The following is a 27,157-nucleotide window of genomic DNA, read 5'->3' as shown; positions in this document are numbered from 1 at the left end:
AAGAATAGACCCATCCCTGGTGAACCCGAACCTCACCAGAGCAGTCAATCCCAGAGTTGAAAAACGTTTCAGGGCAGCCCAGTCTGACCCTCTCTATATAAGAGGACCTCTGAAGCCAGACTCCCTAGTTGTCACTAACACTCGTAAGGGGGCTGGAACACCCTCGTCATCGTCCGAAGCTCCTCCAGACAAGGAGAGCAAAAAACTATATGGTTTCGGCAGGAAAGTAGCCTCAACGTCCGCCTATCAGGCAAGGATTGCATACTCCACCACCCTGTTGGCCAGCTACAACTGCCATCAGTGGGAAGAAGTCGCGGCACTCGTAGCCTCTGCTCCAGAACCCTTAAAGGGCCAGTTAGCACGAATTTCCGCAGAGGGTAGAGCCGTGTCTGGTTGCATTTTAAAAGCAACTTTTGATGCCACGGACAACGCAGGCAGATTGATAGCAGAAGGTACTGTTATCAAGAGACATGCGTGGTTACAGCAGTCTGGTTTTAAGGCAGAAACCCAGGCATCATTGTTGGACAAACCGGTGGAAGCTGATCTGTTTGGTAAGGCGGTCGAGGACGCGCTGAAGAATGCCAAGGACGAATACGAGACACTCGAGTCCCTTGGCCAGTAAACCAATAAACCCCCTAACCAGAGAGGGAATAGTAATTTGCGACGCCCGCGCGGCCAAAATTCCCAGAGGATCAAACTATTCCCAGGGGCAGGGTACACAGTGGAACAACAGCCAACAGTCTACCCAGGGTTACGGCAGGGGTAATGGGAGGGGACGTGGTAAAGGCAGAGGCAGCCCCAGTAAAGGAGGCGGCAGGCCTCCACAGGGTCCCTTCTCACGCAACCCCAGTAGGGGGACGAATTTCCAACTTCACCCAGGTTTGGGAAGGGATCACATCAGACAGATGGGTGCTGTCAACAGTATCCGCAGGGTACTCTATAGAACTACTGCAGCGTCCCCGGAACCATCCTCCACGACAAAGAGTACTCTTTAGAACATCAGAAGATTCTCCTCGAGGAGATCGCCAATCTGCTAGCAAAGGACGCGATAGAACTCGTCCCGGGAAACCATGTAAACAAGGGTATTTATTCAACTTACTTCCTTGTGCCAAAAAAAGATTTGACAATGCGCCCAGTATTGGATTTACGGCCTGCCAACAAGTATGTCAAGCCCCAAAAGTTTCGTATGACTACGCTACAGGAGGTAATCCCCCTCCTAAAAAAGGGGATTACATGGCAACCTTGGATATGAAGGATGCCTATTTTCATATTTCCATGTTCCCAGCGCACAGAAGGTACTTGCGCTTCAAGGTGGACAGTCGGCACTACCAGTTCAAGGTACTGCCCTTCGGGATAGCTTTGGCACCAAGGGTATTCACCAAGGTACTGGCGGCTGCACACCTACGCAGGGAGGCAATCCCGGTGTACACTTTTCTGGACGACTGGCTCATAACGGGGGAAACCCCAGTAATTTGCAGAATAAACATTCAAAGGACTATCGACCTCTTCCACGAGTTAGGTTGCTCAATCAACGAGAAAAAGTCAAGCCTGGTGCCAAGCACCTCCAAACAGTTCTAGGAGCAATCCTAAATACTCAAGAGGGGTTGACATTTCCTTCAGAGGAAAGAATTCGGAATATACTACTGCAAATTCCGCAATATCAGTCCGGTCACCAAATAACGGTACGCAAAGCAATGCGTTTGCTGGGCATGATGGCGTCATGTATTTACCTGGTCCCCCACGCGCGCCTGCGTCCCATGCAGGAATGGTTGGCGAAACAGTGGTCTCAGGCAAGTGGTCAGTGGGACGATCTAGTGGCAGTTTCGCCAACACTAGTACAAAGCCTTCACTGGTGGACAAGAGAGAATCTTGCACAGGGAAAACCCTTTTACGATCCCGAAGTACAGGCAGTAGTCACTACCGATGCATGTCTGACTGGGTGGGGAGCTCACCATCTCCACCACACAGCTCAGGGTCTCTGGTCTCCCTCAGTGGCCAAGAACCACATCAACCTGCTAGAGCTTCTGGCAGTATTCAGAGCACTTCAAGCGTTCGAGCCCCACCTACTAAACCTGTCAGTGCAAATCCGGACGGACAGCACAACAGCCACGTTCTACCTGAACAAGCAAGGAGGGACTCGTTCGCCAAATCTGTTCAAGCTTGCCCAGAAAATCTGGATATGGGCACTCAGACGGAACATCTTCCTGTCATCACAACATGTTCCAGGGGAGCTCAATTCCCTAACTGATGTTCTGAGCAGAGACTCCCTCCCAGAGGAACACGAATGGGTTCTACACAGAGGTCGTAGAAGATATCTTCTCTCAGTGGGGTTTCCCCACTATAGACTTTTTCGCCACAAGCGAAAACCGACAATGCCCAGGATTTGCATCCAGTTTTCCCCAACCAGACTCCCAGGGGAACGCCCTGTGGATGAACTGGTGAGGGATGTTTGCGTACGCTTTTCCACCAACTCATCAGGGAGGTGGTCAACAAGATGAACCGAGTCGATGACGCTCGTCCTAGTTGCTCCCATGTGGGCAAGACAACCGTGGTTCCCACACCTACGCAGGATGGCGGTGTGCGAGCCCATCAAACTTCCAGCCTGGTACAACCTACTGTCCCAGCACCAAGGTCAAACAGTGCATCAGCAACCCAACTCAATGAACCTGGCAGCATGGCTCCTGAGGTCATAGTTTGGACATCTCAATTTACCACAGAGGTGTATGGACATCCTAAAGGAATCTAGGAACCCAAACACAAGGCACTGTTACTTTGACAAGTGGAAGAGATTTGTTATCTGGTGCCGGAGTAGACAAATCAACCCAGTTAATTGCACTCCTTTCACTATTGTTACATACATGCTCCACCTGCTAGATGCAGGATTGGTTTTTAACTCACTGAAAGTACACCTGGCAGCCCTGTCGGCATAAACCACTTCCCATAACAAGGTCTCGTGGTGCAAAGTACCAGTAGTTAAAGCCTTCATGGAAGGAGTAAAGAGACTTCACCCTCCTATTTCAAACCCACCACCAGGGTGGGACCTTAATGTGGTGCTATCTAAGCTCATGGGCCCCCCTTTCGAGCCCATGCATAAAAGCAGTCTCAAACACCTGACTTATAAAATGGCCTTCTTAGTAGCTATTACTTCTATAAGAAGGGTCAGTGAAATTCAGGCTCTGTCAGTGCAGGATCCCTTCTTTACTGTCCATAAAGACAAACTGGTTTTACGCACACACCCTAGGTTCTCACCTAAGTTTATATCTAAATTCCACGTAAACCAGTCCATCGAGCTTCCGGCTTTCTTCCAGGACCCTCAAAGCTCGGCTGAGGTGAAACTACACACCCTAGATGTGCGTAGGGCGGTCCTCTACTATGTAAATAAAACCAGACCGCTAAGGAAAACTGTTTGTCTCCGTAGCTACAGGCAGAGAAGGGGATCGCGTCTCTGAAGGTGCCATCTCGAAGTGGATTATTAACTTTATCCAGCTGTGTTACTCACTCTCTAAAAGAACTCTGCCTTTCACGCCAAGAGCCCACTCTACTAGAGGCATTGGAGCCACTCTGGCTTTCATTGCAAATGTACCCCTTGACACCATTTGCAAAGCAGCTACTTGGAGCTCTATTCACACTTTTACTCAGCATTACTGCATTGACACCCATTCCAAGGCAGATACACAAGTGGGGGGGAAGTGGTTCTAAGACACTTATTTGCTCATGCCCCTTCTCACATCCCACCGCCTTCTTCAGGTACTGCTCGCTAATCTATGTACGGCATGTGATCTAAGCAGATTCCACAAGCCTCAGAAGGGATACATTACTCACCGTAATCGTATTTCTGATGCTTGTATCTGCTTAGATTCACATGCGACCCACCCTTCCTCCCCTCTGAGAGAAGGCGCATGGTTGCTTGTAGTCTTACCTTTCTATCTATCTGCTTGGATTATCTGTACTCGCGCTTCTCCTCATGCTACCTCATGTCAGAAAAAATACAATCCTAGACGCGTGAGGGATCTTGGTCACAGTGGACGTGTCACTAGGGATAGTATTACTGGCATGCCCTGTGTCGACGCCCATTTTTGAGTTTCGAAAAACAAACTGTAATACTCTGCAGCTTCCACTAGATGTCGGCCTATGCACAGCATGTGAATCTAAGCAGATACAAGGATCAGAAATACGATTACGGTGGGTAATGTATCCCATATAGTTTATGGGCTTCCTTCCAGGCTATTCCGGTTTCCTCAATGATGTTTTACGCATCGTGATTCGAGTGAGCGTTTGTCTTTTTAAAGCTCCCAAGCTCTGGACTAAACCAGTTTTGGTATCCAGGATTGTCCCTAACCAATTTGGATTTAAGGGGTGCCATTGTGTCTAGCGCTTCAGTGAATATGCTGGAGAAAGAGGACACCATGCAATCAGCTACGTCTGAGGTACGTGTATTGGTCATGGTATCTAGGCAAAGTAGATCTTTGGCAAGTACTTTTTTTAAAAAAAAAAAAAGAATTTGATTGACAGTTTTGGTCTGGTTCTTAGGTTTGGGGCGTGGGAATCTAAGTTGGATAGAAAGGTCGATGGATAGTGGTTCGACCATATACAAGTGGTGGTCTGGTAATATTATCTGAGCTTTCTGCTCACTATCCAGTCCAATATGTTTTTATCTGCAGTTGATTTGCTGTTCTGGACCACGTGATCTATGATATTCAGGGCAGATTCCAGATCCATCGCTTCTTTATGCTGGTTGTTTCTTCTCCAGCGGTTCAGGTCCCCCAGGAAAAGAGTAGCCGTGTTTGAGCTGGAAAGACGTTTTATGACTTATTCATTGAAGTCGGGCATTGATATGGGTGGCCTGTAAATTAGAACAATGTTAATAAAATTGTGATTTGTCAGTAATTTTGACATGCAGGGTTTCACAGCCATGACATGAAATCGAGGCCGGAAAAAGTCCTAACTCTGTTTTGGCAATGATTGCCACCCCACCACCATAGCCTTCAGTGCGGTTGGTTCAAAAAACGAAAAACCTGTGGGAACCGACAGGCTGATCATAGGACCACTTGTGTCCCGGATCCAGGTTTCTGTGAGGCACAGAATACCCTGCCCTCTACCTCTCAACTTCGCTCTTCCGCAACCTCTGTGACACTTTCCATTCTACCTTCCGGTCCAACATACTGTCGGTCACACCATGGACGGTGTCATCTCTTCAGAAATCTTCCCCCCCCCGCACCCCGAACCCTCTCCCCACGCTTCTCTCTTGGACTGACTTGCATCTCTCTTAAAACTGTCCCTCGGGCTAAACCTACCCAGCACTGCCACCTACCTTCTTGGTCATTCATCCCATGAAGCGTGCATCAGTGGATGTCTTTGCTGCTACGTTCTCTGCTCTTCCTACACCTGACTCTCACTCGACACAGCCCTTTCTAACGTTATTCTATCCATTTCCAACACTCTGGACGTCCTTGCCCTTGTCACGAGAATTCGCCTGAACCCTACCTCCAAGTGCAACTCTTGGTGGGACTCTGACCTCTTTGCCTTGAAACAAAAGTGCTGGTTTTCTGAGGGGAAGTGGAGGGCTTTGGGTGCATCCTCTGACAAACTGTCCTGCCGCCTGCTCCAACGGCAGTACAGACTCTGTCCTGTCCAAGAGTCAACATCCAAACCTGTCTCTGCGGCATCTAACACAGCCAAACTCTTTAAAATCTACAAGCAATAGTCAATCCTTCTGTAGTTTCCACATCTCCTATTCCCTCCCATGCCTTCCTATTCCCTCCCATGCCCTATGTACGGCTCTGGCTTCTCACTTCGCCACTAAAACTCAGGACCTGTCCTCTCCTCTCATTCAGCTTGCTTCCTCTCCCTCACTGGACCCCCCCCCACCCCTCACCCCCTCTGGCTGCCTCTCCTCCTTTCTTCTCTTTTGATGACCACACCGGGTGATGTTTCTAGAGTCCGATCTAAGAAAGTATCGGCCAAACGGGTGCTTCCCTGCAGTCCAGAACCATCAAGGACCACATTGACACTCTTGCTTCAGCCTTTGCCAATTTCTACAATGTCTTTTGCCACTGGATCCATTTCCCCCCTCTCCTCAAGCACTCCCTTGTGCACCCCCTCCTTAAGCCTTCTGCCGAACTATCGGCCGATCTCATCACTCCTTTCCTGGGCAAACTCTTAGACAAGCTGGCCATCTCCCAACGTACACTCCACACATCTCCATGACCATCAGTCTGGCTTCAGAGCAGATAGCGGCAGGAAATTGCTCGCCTGAACACCCGTGAAGATCTGCTCATTAATCTTGACTCTAGCCATCCTTCTATCCTCATCTTCCTTGACCTTTCGTATGTCTTTGACACGGTCAAATACGACATCCTGATAAACGACTGTGAACCTGGGATCACGGATCAAGCCCTGGAGTGGTTACTTCCTTACTCCTGGACCCTCCCAGGTCCAACTTGGGTCTTTTCTCTCCACCACCTCTCTCCACACATGTGGTGTTCCCCAGGGCTCTATCCATCCTGGCTCTTCAATATCTACTTGGGCCCCTTTGGCCCACCTGATCTCTCCCATCTGCGTTAACTTTCAGTGTTATGCTGATGACACTTGGCTCTCTTTCCAGCTCCCCTCAGCCGCCACCTCTCTCGCTCATTCTGGACTGTCTCAGAATTGGTGCGCCACCAATAATCTTTGCCTTCATGCCAGTAAGACGGAGATCCTTCTCATCGGGACCTCCCTTTGCCTTCCTCTGAGGCTACATAACTCATCTTCGACTCCACCATCTCCTTCTCTCCTCACATCGACTTTGCCAAGAAGGCCCACTACCAGCTGCACCTCCTCAGAGGTATTCTTCCTTTTCTCACTTTCCCCCAGAAGCTCACTGTCACCAGAGCCCTGGTTCTCTGTAGGCTGGACTACTGCAACAGCCTTTCTCAATCTGCTTTCCTCTACTCCCCGCCCTCTGAAACTAATCCAGAACAGGACTGTGAGACTTGGCTTTGGCCTCAAGCCCATGGACTGTATCTCTCCAGCCTTGAAATCTCTCCACTGGCTCCCGGTGGCTGCAAGGATCAAGTTAATGACCCCCCTGCATCGTCCACAAGGCTTTCTGGGGCCGGAACTGCACTACATCAACGTTCTCTTCCTTTGCTCTGCTATCTCAAACACTGAGGGTCATACGCTTCTCCAGGCAGAGTGTGTGGGGGGGTAGATCTCCCTCTCTCCCTCTCTCCCTCTCTCCCTCTCTCCCTCTCTCCCTCTCTCCCTCTCTCCCTCTCTCCCTCTCTCCCTCTCTCCCTCTCTCCCTCTCTCCCTCTCTCCCTCTCTCCCTCTCTCCCTCTCTCCCTCTCTCCCTCTCTCCCTCTCTCCCTCTCTCCCTCTCTCCCTCTCTCCCTCTCTCCTCCCCCCCCTCTCTGAGCCGGACCACCTGAAGTTCCAGAAGCAGCCCAAGTTCTTTCTTTCTCCCAGGTTCGTCCAGGATCGGTCTCCCCTTCGCCCCCCTCTTTAGATTTGCAGCCAGACCATGGTTTATTCCTGGGGCATGCGTAGCTTGAAGCCAGATGTTCCTGGGTATGCAAATCTACACATTTGATGCCCAGAAGTCTTTAGTGTTTACATAAAACCTAGATATTCTGTCTGAGGACACTCTGGTCCAGAATTTGTATCTGGAAATAGACATACGTTTGTGTTGTTGCACTGCTTATACTTTCCGAACATTGATTTGGAATTGTTTTAATGGTTGATTAAGTTCCCTGGGTTATGTGGTGAAGATATGTTGCCCCCCCCCCCTTGTAGGGGGCAGGGGATGGGGGGGGTAATGGGGTAGAGTGGGTGTACGCATCCATGTTAAAGGATAGTTCCGGGACTTTTTTTTTATTGTCCCTACGGTTCGGCCATGTGTTTTTAAGCATAAATCGGTAGATCGTAGAAAACTTTCCTATGGACCTTGCCCGACTTTTCGTCCATTAACGCACTCGAAATCAGCCACCATTTTCTGATAATCCTATCATTTCCCCCCCATCGACCTGGCTCACCTGCTTTTGCGGCACTAAATCAAATCCCCCGCCCCTGAAACAGACTTTATCAAAACATTCATATTCCCCGCCTCTATCCGTGACGTGACTGTGCTGCGTAGGCAAACGCGCCCAGGCGTCTTCTACGCAACTCCACACAGAACCCGGAAACCAACACAGATCAGCTCACAACACAGCGCGCCACAATTCGGAATATGAAACTGTACTTTTAAATCAAACCACAAGATTGTAAATTTGGTAAAGTACATTTATTGGACATCAAATGTTTAGAGAATATTCAGCGATTTGCATTTTTCTTTGCTCTCGATCCAAAACAGTTTGTCTTGAGGCAAGCGATGTTCGTGTGCAGTACACAGGGTGTTGGTTTACGATAAAATAAGCTCTTCAGTCGCACTGATAATTGCATGGCTGTTCCAACAACGAGGCACTAGGCCACCACAACGGTCTGTATGTTGCATCTAGCCGTTAGTACCGCGTAAGGGCATACTTGTACTTGGCGATCGTCCCATAAAATGGTCAGGGTGGTAACGTTGTTCACGCGGAGAAGCAACTGGCGGTTGAAAAAGCCATCCGCCGGTGTCTGGTACTTGTGACACATACAATAATGAAGGATGTACCTATTTTAAAAACATAAAAAATGAAATTAGTCTCACCATCAGATCTTTATAAAAATTATTAATTTTATATATTAGGTCGGGAAATTATTTCATAGCTAGGACAGTGCAACTGGGTATTATACGTCAAGGGGGGGGCTGTAGGATACTGAGACAGTCCCCCAGTGCAGGGGTTGACAGGGAGGCAGTGCAGGTGGAGAGTGGAAGGGCCCAGGACCGAGGTCGCAGACAGTGGACCAGTTGTAGCAGGGGAGAGGGAGAGAGAAAGCAGAAGCAAAGAGGAAGGTTTTGAGGTGCTTCCGTAAAAGGAGATGGTTCTCCTCAAGATAGTGCGCGGTTCAAAACAATATGCTACATAGAACGAACAAGTACAACTTAACCCGTCTTTAAAGCTACTGTATAGTAATTAAATTGCGGTATAAACTCATCTAAAGAGTTACTTACATTATATTTGCATTTTCCATTGTGTCTGTGCGTAGGGCAGCCCCGAAATACCACTCCTTCTATGCCGATGTTATTTCTTCTAATGAAAGAACATTAAATGGCTTTCGTTTCTGAAATTATATTTATTATCGTTTCTTACGTTATTGCCCCACACCCCCAAAAAGAAGTCTTTCGGGATGGTCCCGGCCTGTCAAGGTCAAATAACAATAGAACCTTATACTGAGTCGTGGGCCATTCCGGCACCCGAGCAAAAAATCAAAGCAGCTGACCTTCACTTTGAACAAGCACACATTCCTAGTTAGCTACATTCAGTGTAAGGCCATCTCACAGGACTTGAAATTTACACTCTATCTTTGCATTTTGTCTGCGTACATTTGCAGCCCCAGCGAACCATAAATACGGAGACATTCTATATTTTTTGAAAAATGATTTATATTACTGTTTGGTTTAATTTAATGCGCAAATGAACAAGGTTGGATAGACACATTGCATGTACACTGAGCAATCACTTTTATTTACACAATACATAGCTACACATATTCAATGGGCCTGCGACATGAGGAGACTCGAGAGCAAAGTCACAGGTGACACCCGGGTGGTTCGCACTACTGCACGGTGAAGGGAGGGGCAAGGGTGGAGAGACACATTGCATGTACACTGAGCAATCACTTTTATTTACACAATACATAGCTACACATATTCAATGGGCCTGCAACATGAGGAGACTCGAGAGAACAGACAATCAAATTACAATAATTTAAACCGTGATGTGTATTTCTCAATGAGCTCTGCTTTAGGTGGACATGGAACAGAGGCAATGTTGGGTGGCAATGCAGTTGTCCCCTGCACAGGTTCGTTCACAACTCCATGTATGTGCCTATCTAGGACATCAACAATAAGTCTCTCAATAAACTCATATTGCATATCCTCAAACACTGGTTTGATCACCCATTGTTTACTTCTTTTAGTGAAGGCCTTATTGTAGCGAAGCGTCCCTAAAGTTCCGGTCGACCTACTTTGTTGACGGCCAACATTATGGTTCTGTGCTAAGACCGCTAGAAGAGTCCGATTTATCATGCCCTCCATGCCAAAATGCAATCGTTTTGGCCTGTACTTTAGGCACATATTGTGGAACACCTCCAAATCTCCTGTGTGGCAGAATTCCGTGAGTCCCCTCAAATCTCTTGTTATAGTTTTATCAAATACAATCTTTTCAATGGCTTTGTGAGTGGGTGATGAAGGAATCAACCACTTCTTCTTCCGTGCCTCCTCTGTGGACAAATGGCCATGTTCACAATTGTGGAAATGTTGGTTTGTGGTCCAGCGGTGAACGTTGCTACAGTGTAGCATTACTGACCGCCATTTTTCCAGTAGAATTTCCAACGACCCTCCACATGTTTTTGAGCTCCACCAAAGATGGTTGCTGATTGACTTGGACCACTGTGAAATACCTTGCATATCTTTTTTTTTTTACCTGCAACCGACATGTTTTTATTTATTGTTTTTGCAAGATGCCAAACGTCAAATTGGTGATTTATATTTTTGTACTCTTCTCATTGTCTTGGCAATTGAAACGTGTCTGTCCGTGGCTATCGGGTCGATCACCATTCCCCGCGATTGTAGTTCTTGCAATGATGCTACAAAGCCAACTTTCTCCATGGCCACTGAGGATGTACTTTGTGACACCTGCACGACCACCGAACTCAAAATTTTCTTACTTTCCATGTCCTGAAAGTGGTAGGTGCAGTACTTGGCTGAAAATCCTGGGCTGTCGCACTGTCCATCACCGGCTAGCCTGAACCGTTTGCCCGCGAATGTACTATCAATAGACATTTTTTCCATTCTCCAAGCTTCGCTAATGGCTGGAAATAGATAATCGGTTTGGTATTTGTAGAACTGAGTTTTCGCAATGAAATGGATTCCCACAAACTGAAAGAAAGACTCTAACTTTTTAAAACTTGAACCACTAAAAAGTGCAGCCGCTGCACAAAGTAGATTGCCTGCTGGCAGTTGCCCCAGCATGGGTTATGCAGACCATGAGAAAGGATGATATTTTGTACAGGTGGCATGTATTTTAAGGTTAGTGCCTCGAATTGCACGAGTCACATTAATCAATGGCTCCCCACATACTTCCCCACCAACCGAATGCCCACATTTCATCCGAATAATAATATCAAACTACTATCGAATACAATGAATTTGGCCTCTTTCCTTATACTGTCACTCTGCATCCCAGCTGGTTCGGCCTGTAACGTTGAGGACATGTCACTCACATGAAAGGTAGAATCTCTGATATCGTCTTCCGCTATGTCCAGTGATATTGATGGTGTTTCATTGTCGTCCACTTCATTCTCTTCCATTGCAACATCTGTTCCTTCTCCGGCGATGGGTGAATAAAACAATTTCTTCAACTTTCTCGCGGTCTTAGTTTTTGCGGGTGTGGATTCTGTGAACTGATCTCCGACTGCATCCGAACTACCAGGAGGACATTCACTATCAATGGCTGGTGGTGGTATAGCTCCGTTGGCAATCACTTCATATTCTTCCCATTGGCACGATGCATCTCCAGTCTCAAGTCCCTGCCAAAAGGTTTGACAAGCAACATCTCTCGTTCGCTTCACTGTCTGTGTAGATCTAGTTCGTACACCCACTCGCAACTAGAGGACAGATTGGAAAAGGGATGTTCAGTTTAAACACAACTTACAGTATTGAACTATTAACAATGAAAAACAACATAATATAGTGACCAGGACACTAACCTGCTTTTGCTTTCTTTTCTTTGAAACTTTCTTGCCTCGAACTTCAACATCAGGACGCTGTTGCTCCGACTCGTGTGTGCATGCCTCCACTTCCTCTTGCACTGCAACGACTATATTTTCATGATAAGCACATCCATCACGCACTGACGCTCCATCGACTCCCTGAAACATAGAACTTTTATTTGTATGTATAATAATATTGAAAACACAATGTACTTGGGGACCAATACCCACGTACATCTCCATAGCAAAACACGAATGAACGCTTTGTGTAGAACATTCAAACGACAATTATTCACGCATTGTTGATCTAGTTAGATGGAACTGTCAAGATCCATACCTCGGGCTCCTCATAGACTTCCATTGATGATATTATTGAAGATGATGCTTCAGTAACTCCCTGAAACACAGTAATTGCATTAGTATGGTTTTCTATTTTGTTAAAAAGAACATAAACTTTGTGCAGGCGTCAACGGCTCATCTAAATGGACCTGCACAAATGATCAGTTGTCTAAAATAAATAATGGATATGTAAATATGATTCCATTTGCTCGATCGTTGGAAGTGTCACCACCCAGAGATCTGCATCAACTACTAGGGGTGATGTTCTTGTAGAAGAAGCTCCGTCATCTCCCTGAAACATAGTACTTGCGTTAATAAAGAAGGAAGTATAGCGGATGTAATCACGTCATATGATTTCGCTTGATCGAACTGTCAGTATCCATACCTCGAAATGCATAAGAACATCAAGGGACGATGTAACTGCGGTGCACACTTCTGCAAGCTGTTGCGCCAACCCGTAACTGCATGCTCCCCCTTCTTCTTGGACTAATGCTCCATCGACTCCCTGAAACATAGGACTTTCATTAGTAATGAACACAATATTGAAAAAAGAAGACGCATAGGAGGGCGACGACAGAAGGACATATCAATGGCTAAAAACGAAAGAAACATTGTGTGTAACAATCACGCTACAAGAATGCAAGATCTGATGATCTCCATCGATGGAACTGTCCGGAAACCTACCTCGAGCATCTGAGTGACATCAACGGTTGTCGTCAATACGTTGGACTCCTCAGCATCTCCCTGTAAGACAGTACTTGCATTATTTTGGATAACAATAATTATAACTGAAAACAAAGACTAGAGGACGAGTACAAGGGTGTACCATTAGGTAAAATAATTACACAATAAATTAAAACTATTGATTTACATGCCTAAAACAAGTCAGTGGCAGAATAGCCAAGTAAGATTACCCGATAGGCGCTTGAAGTGGCTGATGACTGCAATAACGACACGGATGGAGAATCTTCCGCCTTCATATTGAGTGGATACATAAATGGGGAAATTATTGTTAGCTAATGCTACACACTACCGCAAGGCCGAGAGATAAATACGTAAACTTGACTCACCAGTGGAGGGATGTGGACGAATAGAGTGGGAATAGCGGTTGAGAGCAATTTTCGCCTCGCTCGCGGTGTGTTCTTCTTTATTAGCAATGATGTGGAGTACATGTCTGAGCTAAAGTGCCTGCTGCAGATGCGGTATCGATCACCCCTCTTGTCCGCAAAGACTTCTAGGACTCTACTTTCAAGCTCAGACGGTGGATATCCGCAATATCGGACCCATTCTCTTATCTGATCTATTGTCTTAGGGAAAACATGCATTATAGTACCTTCAGATTTATTATGGGTCTTCGAAGGGCAACCGCCAATGGAACAGGCAGGCATTGTGGAAAGTTCTGAAAAGTAAAGATCAACAATTCTCTATGAATACCAATGTGTTAAAAAATTAAATGACACATAAAAGGTTCCATGCAAGGTTCGTTTTGGTTCTTGGAACTATACACGTTATTCACATGCGGATAAGTATTTGAATAACTTTAAAAAAATAGAAAAATAATTTGACTAAACTCAGAACATGTGACTAGTTCCTTGCATGTACTGTCTTGAACGTAAAGAAACTGACGAGTTTCCTCGAAGTGGTCACAGAAGTTCACAGAGACGAAGAGCAGATAACCAGCACCTTCACGGGTTGACTAGCAAAGCGCAAAGAAGTTCTCATTAGAAATATGAAGTGGGTTATAAAGAATTTGAAACAGGGGTGTGTTTGTGAATGAATGACGTGTATATGTCGTGGCATTATGCGGTTTTCAGGGGGGCGTCCAGCGTGAGGGGGGATGCTTGGCAGGAGACACGGGGTCTGGAGGTAGACATGGGAACAACCCATGCTCTATAGACCACTTTGAAGTGTACATGGTCTTTGGCACCTCTTGGCCTTTATCGCTCCCTGACCGCTCCACTTGCCAGCACAAGTACCCCGGTGCGAACTGCCTTTGATAGGGCGGGGGGTGGATTGGGGTGGTGGTCGTGCAGACAAGACACAGGAAGACACGTGAATGGAGACACACTTATGTGGATTGCAGGGGGGCGTCCAGCGTGAGGGGGGGATGCTTGGCAGGAGACACGGGGTCTGGAGGTAGACATGGGAACAACCCATGCTCTATAGACCACTTTGAAGTGTACATGGTCTTTGGCACCTCTTGGCCTTTATCGCTCCCTGACAGCTCCACTTGCCAGCACAAGTACCCCGGTGCGAACTGCCTTTGATAGGGCGGGGGGTGGATTGGGGCGGTGGTCGTGCAGACAAGACTCGTTTGCCGCAGGGCCTCACCAAGGAGAGGCCATCTAACTGCATGTAAGAGGCAGGCTGCAGGATCTAGTACATGGAAGGCAGGGGGGTGAGTTTATAAATACCTCACCCTCCCAGGAGAATATATGGGTGCAGTTCACCCTGGAGACCCTGGATGCCTAGGCAGTTAGTCAGCAGCAGGCTGTCCTGTGGTGGCAAGGCGGCACGGGCCAGAGAGGGTCATCTCTGTACCCGGTGCCCAAAAGGATGATTTATTATGATCCACTATATTGATTATTTACCTATAACCATGTTTTGTATCAATAAAATCCAACGGCCTTTTATTGCCAACGCTTGAACAAAGTGGTGTGGTAAGTATTTTTGGGGGAGGAGGCAAGGCCGGGAGGCTTGATGCCAACCCGCAAAATAACATATGTATGTCTGCTGCATATGGGCTCAACGGTTATGTGGATTGAAGGTGGGCGGCCAGCGTGAGGGAGGATGCTGGCCGGAGACATGTGGTGTGACAAGACAAGGCACAGGAAGACTATTCAATGGAGACACACTAGATTCATTTAAAACATCAAAACAACCATTGTTAAAATATATGTTGGGTTTTATTTTAGATCTTAATTTCAATTGAACATAAATAATAAACATTACACATTGTAAAGTTCCGGTTGCAGCACATCCAGGGAAAATCCGCGGTATTGTCCACTGTCGCTGGGGAAATGTTGTCTGATGGCAAGTACCGCACAGGCAGGTATTACTCTCCGAACGCGGTGTCCGAGCCTCCCGTGAAGCCACCAAATGAAGCAACGATCGGCCACCAGCCTGTACCACCTGTGAAAATGAAAGATGCAAACTGTATTAAAATGACAACTTTCTTATCACTGTCGATTCAGGTAAAAAATGTCATTCTGATTTGGAAAAAAATTCGATCTAGAAAATGCACAATATGGAACCAATTTACATGCATTCGAATGATATGTAGATGTAATTTTATGTGGGAGACGACCATGAAATAGTAGTGGCATCACTGACATCACAACCAGAGTATACTTACTCGTTACTCGGACGAACAGTGCCGCGAAGTTCGTGCATAAGCACCATCATCATCCTCAACACGGTCCGTGAGAGGCAGGCTTCCCTGAACTCTGGCAGCTCGGTGATGCATTGCGGACTTGGCACGCCTTCCGAAATGTAGGCCAAGCACCCGGAATTTTCACGGCAGCAGCAGTTCTCCTCCTCAGTTGGCATTAGCTCGCACCGATTGCACGTGCACCAGGTGGAGACGCCGTCCATGCGACATGGTCCAGGCTCTTCATCCGTTGACTGGTCCTCCCAACTGCCGTCCGAATCCCCATCGTTTTCGCGTGCTTGCCTTTCCAGTAGTTCTTCCTCGGTGTACTCGGGCTCGTACATATACGGCATTATTGTAGCCATTGTGTGGTAAAGAAAATAAAATAATTTACAGAGATGGTACAGGTGTTCACAAGGCCTAGAAGCGGCGAAGGTAGCTGACCAGAGCACAGAAACGAGTCACAGAATACTCAAAGTAACACAGAGGGAGTAATGGAATCGAAAATCTGCTGCTGTGTGTTGTGAAACGGTGTGTTTATACTTATTGAGGAAAGAGGCGTCCTGCCATTTCCATGGCGACACTTCATTAGCTGAGGCGCAGCGATTGTTGACACGAAATGTGCTTTGGCGTTGGGAAATGGGCGGTACGCGTCTGCTGATGTCAGGCTCAGGGGCGGGGGATTTGATTTAGTGCCGCAAAAGCAGGTGAGCCAGGTCGATGGGGGGGAAATGATAGGATTATCAGAAAATGGCGGCTGATTTCGAGTGCGTTAATGGACGAAAAGTCGGGTAAGGTCCATAGGAAAGTTTTCTACGATCTACCGATTTATGCTTAAAAACACATGGCCGAACCGTAGGGACAATAAAAGTCCCGGAACTATCCTTTAATGGTCACCTGCACCAGGAAACTTGCAAACGGTCAGCCCTTTTTGTGTGTTCCATCATACATTTTACGACCTGTTGCGTTACGACCACTAGATTTTTTTTCAGTCCACTGATGGAGAAGATTGGTCTTGTGTGAATGAAATGTTTGAACTTTTATTTTTGTGTGTGAAGTGAAGGCTTATAGCTCCTTTGTGTTTAGCTGAGCCACAAGAAATCGCTTGACATGTGTTAGGCAGAATCCTGTGCAGTCCCCTTAGGGACCACTACACACAATTAAGACTAGAGGTGGCAATACAAGTTTACCTTTGGTACACGCCTGTACTACTATGTTAAAGTGGTAGTAGTGGAGCAGCCAGGCTTATCTCAAGAGTATGAGCAGTAGCAGAGATTACACAAAGGGACCACAATTACTGTGACTCAAGCAAACACTGACTCAAGGTTTCAGGTAAAAATAGAAGTACATTTATTTTTAAACCATTCGTTATAAACGCAACACTTCTATTAATTCAAAATCACACGTAAAATACACTACAATCAACCAATTCACTTTGCTACACTCTAACTCAAGGTAAGTACCCTATGTTTTAACGGACCGGTGTTGTGAAACAAAAGACGTTACCGGGAATACACTTGCGATCACTTTTTGACAGTAATGACAGTTCGGTCTTACTAAAGAAGCGCGTATCCACGGCAAGAAATTACTGGGGCAAAAACACAGCACCTGAGTTAACCAGAGAGAGTTGGGGGCAAAAATCATAGGCAATACTTTTGTCAAGGCAGACCGAATCAGAGAACACTAGTTGACAGGAATTCAAGAGTCAATAGGCCGGAGCCAGTGTCAAGTGGAACCGGGTTCCTGTTGTCGAGGATCACAGTCGGACAGTTCAAGATTCAACGTTGCCAGGAGTACTTGGATATTGTCAACAGAGGAAGCAAAAGTTATAAGAAGGAGGGAAAACGAGGACAAGCCTTGAAGGTGACGAAAAGGGATTCACCCTAATTCCTCAAGCAGAACACAGTACCTTATTCAATGAAGAAGCTGGTGCCACGGCAGTTGTTCCTGTTGGGTTTCCTGCAGACCCACGGTTCCTGGAGCTTCGGTGCGAAGGAGACGTCTGGAAGGGGTCTGCACCACACATGGAAGAAGCCGGCAGCAGCGACAGTGAATAAAAGGTGCGCTCCTGCTCTTCAGATGGCTATCCGGACCACTGCAGCAGAGTGCAGCGATTTTGACCAAGAAGAGAATCCTCTGGCTGTGGAAGATGAGCTGGTTATCACCACCAGTCTCAAGGGAAGAAGACTCTGGACTGGATCTTCTCTGGTTGTCGAAGGGTAGATAGCTTGGGACTGCAGCAGGGCTTCACCGGGACTGGGTAGTTGCAGCAGCCGTCTTCTCTGCTACTCTTTGGTTCCTTGTAGTTCCAGTGGTGACTCTTACTTCGAGCCCAAGAGACCTGCCTTTTATGCGAAAATCCCCCATTCACACAGCATGGCTGTCAATCCCGCAGCAGGGGGGTTGTCCAGCCTGGATAACCACCTCAGCCAATCATGGCAAAGTGCGACTTGGGTTTCCTAGGATACCCTGTGCAGGGGGTGACTACACCCCTCCCTCACATTCAACCCACCTAGACACCCAGGTGCCTGAAGGAGGGCTTCTTGGCAGACGCCCGCCAAAAGACAGTGAACAAAGGAGGCAAACCTGTTTTGCCAAAAAAAGAAATGGCGAATAAACCCGAGCAGAGCCAAAAGAAAGTATTTGGTCAAGCGGGTTTGTTCGAGGCCAATATAATAGCCTAAAACAATATCACGTTTATATAATCTAATCGCGGTAGAAAAGTTAGGTAGATACCACTGCCACCAGCCAAGTCTAAATGTTAAGAGAGAAACAATGCTCTAGGAGGTACAGATAAAAAGGGCTAAGGAGTAACCCTTTCCAGCACTCCATGTAAAATGGGGTGTACTAGTTAATGGCAACGTTACCCTTTTCTGGGGGACTGTAGTCGGCCTCCGAAATGGAGTCGGTGTGAAGTCTAAAAGACAACCTTGTGTCGCTGCACTGAAGGTGCTGTGTGTAACACACAAGAGGCCACAATCGCAAAAAACAGGTAAAAGACACACTGGTAAGAGTGGGGGAAAAGCTCAGACTCTTACCAAGTGAAAATGATAAACTCCAGAAATCCAGCAAAGCTGCTGGGGGACTCGCTAGGTGAGGGGAAATTAGCCGTAAAAATGAGAATTCTCCCTAACATGCGATCAAGCTTGATTTTGTTGGGTTAATGGAAAATCTCCACCTCCACCAATGCCAAAACTCTGGGGGTTTACCTGGATACCGACCTCCACTTTTGGCGGCATGTGAACTCATCGCATCAGTGGCGGTCTACACAGCCAAACTGCTTTATGCCAGTAGGCCATTCCTTTCAACTCCTAACCGCCTTACAATAGCCATCACCTTCGCTGGAGCCCAGCTCAATTATTGCAACGCCCTATTTACCGGCACATCCGAATGCAAGTAAACTCCAGACAATGCAGAATAACGCCCTCCTTGCAGCCGCTGGCCTCTCCAGATCGGACCATATCTTGGATGCCAGGAGAGCAGCACACTGGTTGCCCATCTGGGAACGGATTAAATTCAAAACTTTATCCCTGGTCCACCACTGTCTCTCTAACACTGCCCCTACCTGCCTGTCATGGTGTGCTGAGAAATGCACCTCTACCCGCCCTCTGAGGTCCTCAACTCTCGTCACCTGAAGACTCCCAGGTTCAACTGCCTCTCAGCAGGAGGCACAAGCTTCCTGGTCATGGTAGCCCAACTTTGGAACAATCTGCCACTTACACTCAGAAAAGAACAGGCCTACTGGACCTTCCGCAGAAACCCAAAGACGTGGCTTTTCAATCGACTACATCCCCACTAAGTCTATTGATTCCCCATCTGCCTTGCCCTACCCTCCCCTCCGTCCTCTTTTAACCTCTTCTCTATTGTAAAATGTTATTCTCATGCACCTTTTTTAAGTAATTAGACTGTAATCTTGCAACCCAATTAACTAATGCACCCCATTGAAACTGGCGCCGAGATACACAAGGGTTTTGTGCGCTGTAACAAATGCATAAATCTAAAATTAAATAAAACTAAAATGAACCCAACGGTTAATAAATAAAACTAAAATTAACCCAACGGAGGAACCAGAGAGTTTGTTCTTGTATTACTGTGTGCGGGTTCTCGTGATCAGTCAGCCTTCTAGATGGGGGCAAGCTGTGCCCTGCTGTGCGAATGCATGACACTGAACACACCTTTGTGAATTCACAAGGAGCTGATGTGCCAACAGTAAGAATTTTGATCTAGTCAGATTTTTGGTCTACCTTGAAACGAAGTTGTGTGATTACCCTGGAACATGGAAATATGAAGGCATGTATCTTTCATGCCATGTGGGGCCATGTAATTGTCCTTTTTGATAGAGGTATGCTGTCTTGCCATTTTGGAATGCTCTGTTCTGATTAACTTGCGTGACTGACCCAAGTCGAGGCAGTCTGATCAGGTCATCTTTTTTTGGGATGAGGAAATATTCCAAACTCCTTTCCGGAGGTGGCTCCTGCTATGTGGCCCCATTTCCCAGCAATGCCAGAACTAGACCGGAGTTTCAGATGTTCAGGTTTGGTGCAGCAGCTTTCTGTTGGTTTATTGTAAGGCTTGTCCCGAAACTCCATGCAGTCTGTTGTGTGACTGTCTTATCGCCCAACTGTCTTTAATCGGGACAAGTTTTGTATGTGGCCCTCCCACTGGAGTCACATGGGAGAGAAGGGAATACTGCTAGTCACTGTTGGGTAGAAGAGCCCCTATTTCCTCCCCACCCCCACGACCCTCTTTTGGCACCCTCCTCCTCTAACCTGATATGTACTGCCATCTCCTCTGATGTTGCCTATATTGTCCCTGATACTGTCTGGTAAGTGCCTTTTAGTTTGAGTAAGGGCATGCTTTTGTGGCACGTCCCACCTTGTTCGATAAGGTGTGTTTGAATAGTTTGTTGCATTTGAGAACTGAAGATTGGCTTTTTCTATGATTTATTTTTATTTTTCGCCTGTACAAAAGGATCATTGTCCTGGGATCTATCCCAGTGCCTTGAGTGTATCCTGGTCTCTCTCCCTTTTCAAGGTGTTCCTTCACCTCCTTGATTAACAGACGTTTAATCATGTGACCCTAAGCCAGGTGTAGCTTTTTTAGAGTGCGGCATGGACCATCCGATGCTGATGCCAGCTTTGGTAGCCATGTCAACCTTTAACAATGACTTGTGCTTTTGTTGCAATGCTCTCAGGCTTGTCCTTTCAGTAGTTCTTGCATAGCATCCTTGGATGGATGTATGGATGTAAGGGGGGCCGGTCCCTTCTCTTACTAGCTGTAGTAACCATCATGGAATCAGTAATTAGTTGACCTTTTAATGAATATCAGTAGGGGCAGGTTTGTATTTGTTCTTAATGCTTGCATTGGATGGGGTTCTGTTCATTCATTAACCAAGTTTGATTTTTTTTTTTTGCCAAAATTGTTTTCTGGAACATTTTATTTTTATTTTGGGGATGGTTCCCACACTTATATATATATATATCTCTCCTTACCCACATCCACCTATATTCTGATTGTTTTTTTTTTCTTTTTTTTCTTTTTTTTTTTTCGAAGAAGCATTCTGACAACCCATCAAAGAAAACACTGATGAATGAAAGGTTGTGCCATTGGCTGGAGAAGCCATTGAGGTCTTAATTTTTTTGTTAATTTGTTAATATCATTAGAAAGCATGATGGGGATGCACTAAAACGGATCTTTTGGCTCCTCGAGATGGCCTATGAATTTCCTTTCTTCTGCTTCATGTCTACATTGAAGGGTGCTACAGCCCGCTTGAGTGCTGCCCCATATGTTGGCTGATTCCCCTGTAGGGGAATCTTAGAGTGGAGGTTTTGTTTCGTCTAGAAAATCTATAGGATAGTCGAAACCGCTTTTCTGATTATAAAAGTCATTTATAACTTACCTGTGCACGTGTTTCTAGGTTTCTTGTTCCCATCATTTGGACAAGTCAGTGAGAATGGCTCCAATTGTTTGAAGCAATTGTCTATTTGCTCCTTAACCACACTGTGTCTTAACTTCTACTCTTGGAATGTTTGTCTTACCCCACATCAGACTGGTTAATGTTAGCTAAGGTCCGAGTCCAAGCTTGCCATGATGGGATGTTGTCTTCTGGGTTGTAAATGTTGACGTTCTCCGATTTAGGTGTTCCTCACTACTAGTTCACTCTCCCACTCTTCCTGTTGGGTGCATTCCATTTCGGAAGAGGTTCACAATGGTGCCTTCTTTGCAGGGGTGCATTCCCATCCTCATTGGCCTTAAGGCAAGCTTTTGGGAATAAACAATGGGGGCTGAACAAGCTGTCCCCTTGAGGTCTTCTGTCCTTGCATTGTTTTAGGCTATGATGTTGGCTTCTTGGGTTCACCCTTGGTTTGCAAGGTGCTTATTAGTAGAAAGGGCGTCCCTCGGATTTTAACTCCTCTGATGGTAGTTATCCTGTTTTTTCTGTGCTTTGGGCTTCATGTTTCTGGGGTCTATTTTATGGTGGTTGTCTTTTCTATGGACTTCAAAGTATGTTTTTCAGTGCTCTGTAATGGCACTTTGTTTTTTTGGTTTTTAGTTCCAACGTTGAAGCTCGGTTGGGAAAGTTTGTGCATTGTTTGGCAGCTCTTCTTATGGAGCAGTGTGTATGTATGTTGGTGCTGATTATCTTGAACTTTTGACCTGTAAATTCTCGCTGGGGCCTTGCCTGTTGCGCTTGTTTTGTCTGCTGACTTCATGCCTGGTCACCAATATTTTTTTTTTTTTTTCTCTTCCCTTTCATCATAGATGCCATGGGATTCCTGAGTATGCTTGGTAATTGTCTCTTTGGAAATGGGGGGAAGGGGGAGGGGGGGAGGCGGCGGATGTTTGTGACACTTTCTTAGAAGTTGTGGGAGTATGGCAAAATGAAGTGTGACTGCTCCCCACTCTCCCACAGGTTCCACCAGATTTATATTATCCTGATTTTGGTGCTTGGGCTCGTTGAACTGCATAGTGTATGCCACCCAGCGCTGAATGTGTCTGGATTTTAAAGTTTTTGCTTTCAGATGCTGATCAAGAGGCCTCCAGGGGGTCATGGAGCAAGTAGTGTTCAGCCAGTGAAACCGGTTTTTGCACTGTGGCCAAAACTTAAACGCTGTTCTCTCCATGTGGAATCGCAGTGACTGTCATGTAGCTACGTCGCATTTATATCTCCTTGTATGTATAACCTGCCCCCCACGTGATTCTTTCCGATATGAGATGAGGTCTGACTGCGCTCGAACATGAAAAAAGCTGTATCTGTTGTAGCTATTCAATGTCGTCTACGCATGACAACCACAGCAAACGTGGCAGGTTCGGTCTTGTCCGCACAGGTTGTATTTTTTAAAAATGTATATCTTTTTTTATTTCGGCTCCGTTTCATGTGACCAGATCAATGGCCGTGAAACCGCCTTGAGGATGTGGGCACCAAGGAATATTGTGGAATCCTGCGTAGGAGTAGGGCGATATGGCCGGAACATTCCTGTCATCCCCTATTTTCTTTTTCACATTTTTTTTAATTCTCTGCATCAAAAGCTTGAAGGCAGAATATGCAAAGCATGTGAATCAATACAGATTCACCACCACCAGAAATGCATATATTTTTGAGTTAGTCTTTTGTTCTCGGTGCAATTAGCAGACTTCTTCTGGTGGTCAATAGATTTTGTAATTGGGAATGTGGCTGGGATGCTTTGAGGCATGGCATGGTTTCCTTCACCGTGGAATGCTCTGTAGGGTCTTTTCCTCATACCCAGACAGTGACCAGTACCTTTTTTAAGGAGAATGCCAACACTACTGCAAAGGTGTAATCTTTATCCACTCATTAACTCCCTTCTTTGTTTCTCTTCCCAGTACCTCAACATCAAGCTGACGGATATCAGTGTAACGGATCCTGAGAAATACCCTCACATGGTGTGTGCCATTACCCGCCCAACTACCTTGGTGGGGTGGGGCGTATCGTGTGAGAAAGGGGCATGTTGCAGGATGTGGTGGGGATGAGGGAGATCCAGTGGGAGTATTGATGGTAGCAAAATATTACCAGGCCACCTAGTCCGTTTCCCTGCAGGCTGCAGAACCATGCATCCTTAGTCTTCTGATCTGCATCCCATGCAGTTTTGAGCCACAGCCCTACTGTAGGGCTAATTCTGAATGTATTTTAGCACCCCTTCTATGACGGCCTCAATCGTAAGTGCCCCACCAACCAGTCTATTATTTAATGTAATTACAGTGATTCCCATAGTCCATATACACCAGCATTTACACTGTTAGGCACTCCCACTTTTGCCAGATGTGGAATACTGAGGCTTAGTGAGAAAGTCATACTTGGTGCACAGGGCTCAGACTGACACGTAACCACTGCACGCCTCTCCTCTAGTTCACTCCTTTCAGGGCTGCACCTGTGTTTTAATATTAATGTCCCATGTGTAGTTATTCACCTGGGAGATGTAAATGCTATCCTCAGTCTTCTCAAGTGCTTGATCTTTTTGTAGGACATCTGGTGCTTACCTGGCACCATCTTGGTGAAGGCCCCTGTGTGCATCTTCTATTCGATTGTTTATAAACCCTCTTCCTCTAAACTACGTTTAGTTGGGGGAGCCCAAGTTATGGCATTGGGGTACTGCTCACAGTGGTCTTTCTCCTTCCCTCCAGCAAATACTAACGCAGCCTTGTTCTCTCACCCCCTTCTTCCAGCTCTCCGTGAAGAACTGTTTCATCCGTGGCTCTGTTGTCCGGTATGTGCAGCTCCCTGCCGACGAGGTGGATACACAGCTCCTGCAAGACGCAGCTCGGAAAGAGGCCATGCAGCAGAAGCAATGATACATGTACAACAGACTTTTACTTGGAGGGTCGGCACGGGGAGGGCGTGGGGGCTGGGGTTACCAGCAGGGCGATGGAAAAGCAAAGGATGCCGCCAGGCGCACAGATCACCCAGCAACGGTGTATTTTTTTTTTTTAGGTCTTGGAAAGCAGATCTATGTTTCTGTTGCATTTTTTTTTAAATGATACTTTTCCTTAATTGTATTTAAGGTGGGGTTTCTCTAAGCCCAATGTTAGATTTTGGTTTGGGATTGGATATTCCAGATCCATGCTATTTGCCCTTTTATTGGAGTTTGGAGTTTTGTCAACGATAGGAAAGTGCTCACAGTACCAAGTAAAGTCATCCCCTGGAAACAACCTGAGCTCCGCCTTCCGCAGGCTGATGCTTCAGTGCAGAGGCAAGAGTGGAAGGGACAGAAATGCTGAGCTCCCAGGATATCGCTGAAGACTGGAAGGTGAGGAGGGAGCATGTGAGACAGTGTATCCCATGTCCTGGGATAGGTCTTAATGGGACTTCCCACCAGGCTTTGAACCGCCCGGATGCTTGTTCAGGCTGGTTAGCGGTAGCCTTCTGAGCAATGTCTGCGTCACGTTCCTATCAAAGGTATGCCACAGTTTGCTAGCTAGTAGGGGGGTCGGGGGGTCGTTGAGAGGACACAGCTTCTGTGTGTGAAGGTAGTCTAGTAGTAGGTACTTCGACAGCTCCGATCTGATGGCACTCTAACCGAGGGTTGTTTGTTTCTACTTGGTGGGGGGGGGGGGGAATGCATTTTATTCCACCTTCCAAGTTTTTATTTTTCCATGACTTTGCAATAAATTCTAGTCCCCCGGACATGTACATTTTTGCTGCGGAATGATTCTGCTCATTGTCACTCTTGCGTGTCATTGTGCTCTAGACACGTGTATTGGCCATATATAGAAACACTTAATTGGACGTTATTTTTCTGCTCAGTTTTTGTGACAATTAGAATCAAAAACGGGGATCATTTTGTATGGTCTAGTTTTTTTTTTTGAAACAATAAAAATGGTTTACTGAATACACAAATGAATTGACTTCATATATTACATTATAAGGTTGGATGGACTTCAAAGACATGAATTTAGAATGCCATAACCAGAATGCGCTGGCCTCCCTAGGGTAATAAACAGGTGTGTTCTGTCCGCCATCATGGAATGAGTTTGATCTTAATCTCATACAGAGATGTTTGGCTATATTGAAGGAATCTAGAAAGCCTAACACTAGGCACTGTTATTTTGTTATAGTGAAGATTTGTAATTTGGTGCCAGTCTAACAAATTTACCCCATGTACTCCTTCCCACATTCTAACTTATATGCTCCACTTGCTAGATGCAGGGTTAGTATTCAACAAGGTCCACCTGGCGGCTTTGTCAGCCTATACCACTTTCCACAATAAGGTCTCATGGTGGAAGGTACCTGTCATCAAAGCGTTCATGGAAGGAGTAAAGCGACGCCACCCTCCAATTTCAAACCCGCTTCCAGGATGGGATCTCAATGTTGTACTTGCTAAGCTCATGGAACCCACTTTCGAGCCAAGTCTAGTATCAAACACCCGACTTACAAGACTGCCTTTTTAGTGGCAATCACTTCCATAAGAAAAGTTAGTGAAATGCATGCATTGTCAGTGCAGGACCGAAGACGAGCTGGGTTTACGTACTCTCCCTAGGTTCTCCCCTAAATTCATCTCTAAATTTCACGCAAACCAGACTATTGAGCTACTGGCTTTCTTTCAGGAACCCACCAGCTCAGCTGAGATACAACTCCACACACTAGATGTGAGGAAAGCGGTCCTCTACTATGTAGACAAGACCAGACTGCTAAGAAAAACAGCAAGTGTTTGTCTCCATAGCACCAGGCAGAGAAGGTGAACGCATTGCAAAGAATGCCATCTCCAGGTGGATAGTCCAATGTGTACAATTGTGCTATTCCCTATCAAACAAAACACTGCCTTTTACGCCCAGAGCTCACTCCACAAGGAGCACAGGAGCCACTCTGGCTTTCATTGCAGATGTCCCTCTAGACAGCATTTGCAAAGCAGCTACATGGAGCTCAATACACACTTTCACTCGGCATTACTGCATTGACGCACATTCCAAGACAGATACACAAGCGGTTCTAAGACATCTATTCGCCCATGAACCTTCTCACAGCCCACCACCTTCTTCTAAAACTGCTCGCTAATCTATGCACAGCATGTGATCTAAGCAGATTCTACAAGCCTCAGACTGGATACATTACTCAACATAATCGTATTTCTGATGCTTGTATCTGCTTAGATTCACATGCGCCCACCCTTCCTCCCCTTGGAGAGAAGGCGTATGGATGCTTATGAGCTTGTCTGTTTGTATCTGCTTGGATACAACTGTACTCGGGCTACACTTCATGCTACCTCATGTCAGAAAAATAACAATCTGAAGGATCATGGGTACAGTGGACGTCACACTAGGGATAGTATTACTGGCACGCCCTGTCTACATCCCTTTTTCGAGTTTAGAAAACTGAACACTCTGCAGCTTCCACTAGATGTCGGCCTATGCACAGCATTTGAATCTATGCAGATACAAGCGTCAGAAATACGATTACGGTGAGTAATGTATCCCAAAACTTTGTTAAAGGGACGTTATGGTTGCAAGCAAAACGAAACCTCAGAAATTCGCCAGTAATGGTAAGCTAAGCAACCATAACTCGCACCAGCACAGTGTACTGCTAAGACTAACACCCAAGACCTCAAAGGTGACATCACAAATGTAAACTATAAATCTGTTTGTTTTCCCTGGGATTGG

At 46.3% G+C, this 27,157-nt stretch overlaps 1 protein-coding gene across 1 annotated transcript in view; it reads left to right on the top strand.

Annotated features, from left to right (window-relative positions):
- The window catches only part of LSM2 (LSM2 homolog, U6 small nuclear RNA and mRNA degradation associated), a 120,532-nt gene extending 95,132 nt beyond the window's left edge, over positions 1-25,400 (top strand). The window contains exons 4-5 of the mRNA XM_069635172.1: positions 23,390-23,449; positions 24,230-25,400. Coding sequence (XP_069491273.1) covers positions 23,390-23,449; positions 24,230-24,355 — 186 coding nt within the window. The 3' untranslated portion in view covers positions 24,356-25,400. The remainder of the gene's footprint in view (positions 1-23,389; positions 23,450-24,229) is intronic.
- The last annotated feature ends 1,757 nt before the right edge of the window (positions 25,401-27,157 follow it).

The sequence above is a fragment of the Ambystoma mexicanum genome, chromosome 13, assembly GCF_040938575.1.
Source record: "Ambystoma mexicanum isolate Mex_15411 chromosome 13, UKY_AmexF1_1, whole genome shotgun sequence".
NCBI classification, from domain to species: domain Eukaryota; kingdom Metazoa; phylum Chordata; class Amphibia; order Caudata; family Ambystomatidae; genus Ambystoma; species Ambystoma mexicanum.
Note: the sequence above shows the minus strand (reverse complement) of the source record. Positions and strands in the feature narration are given on the sequence as shown.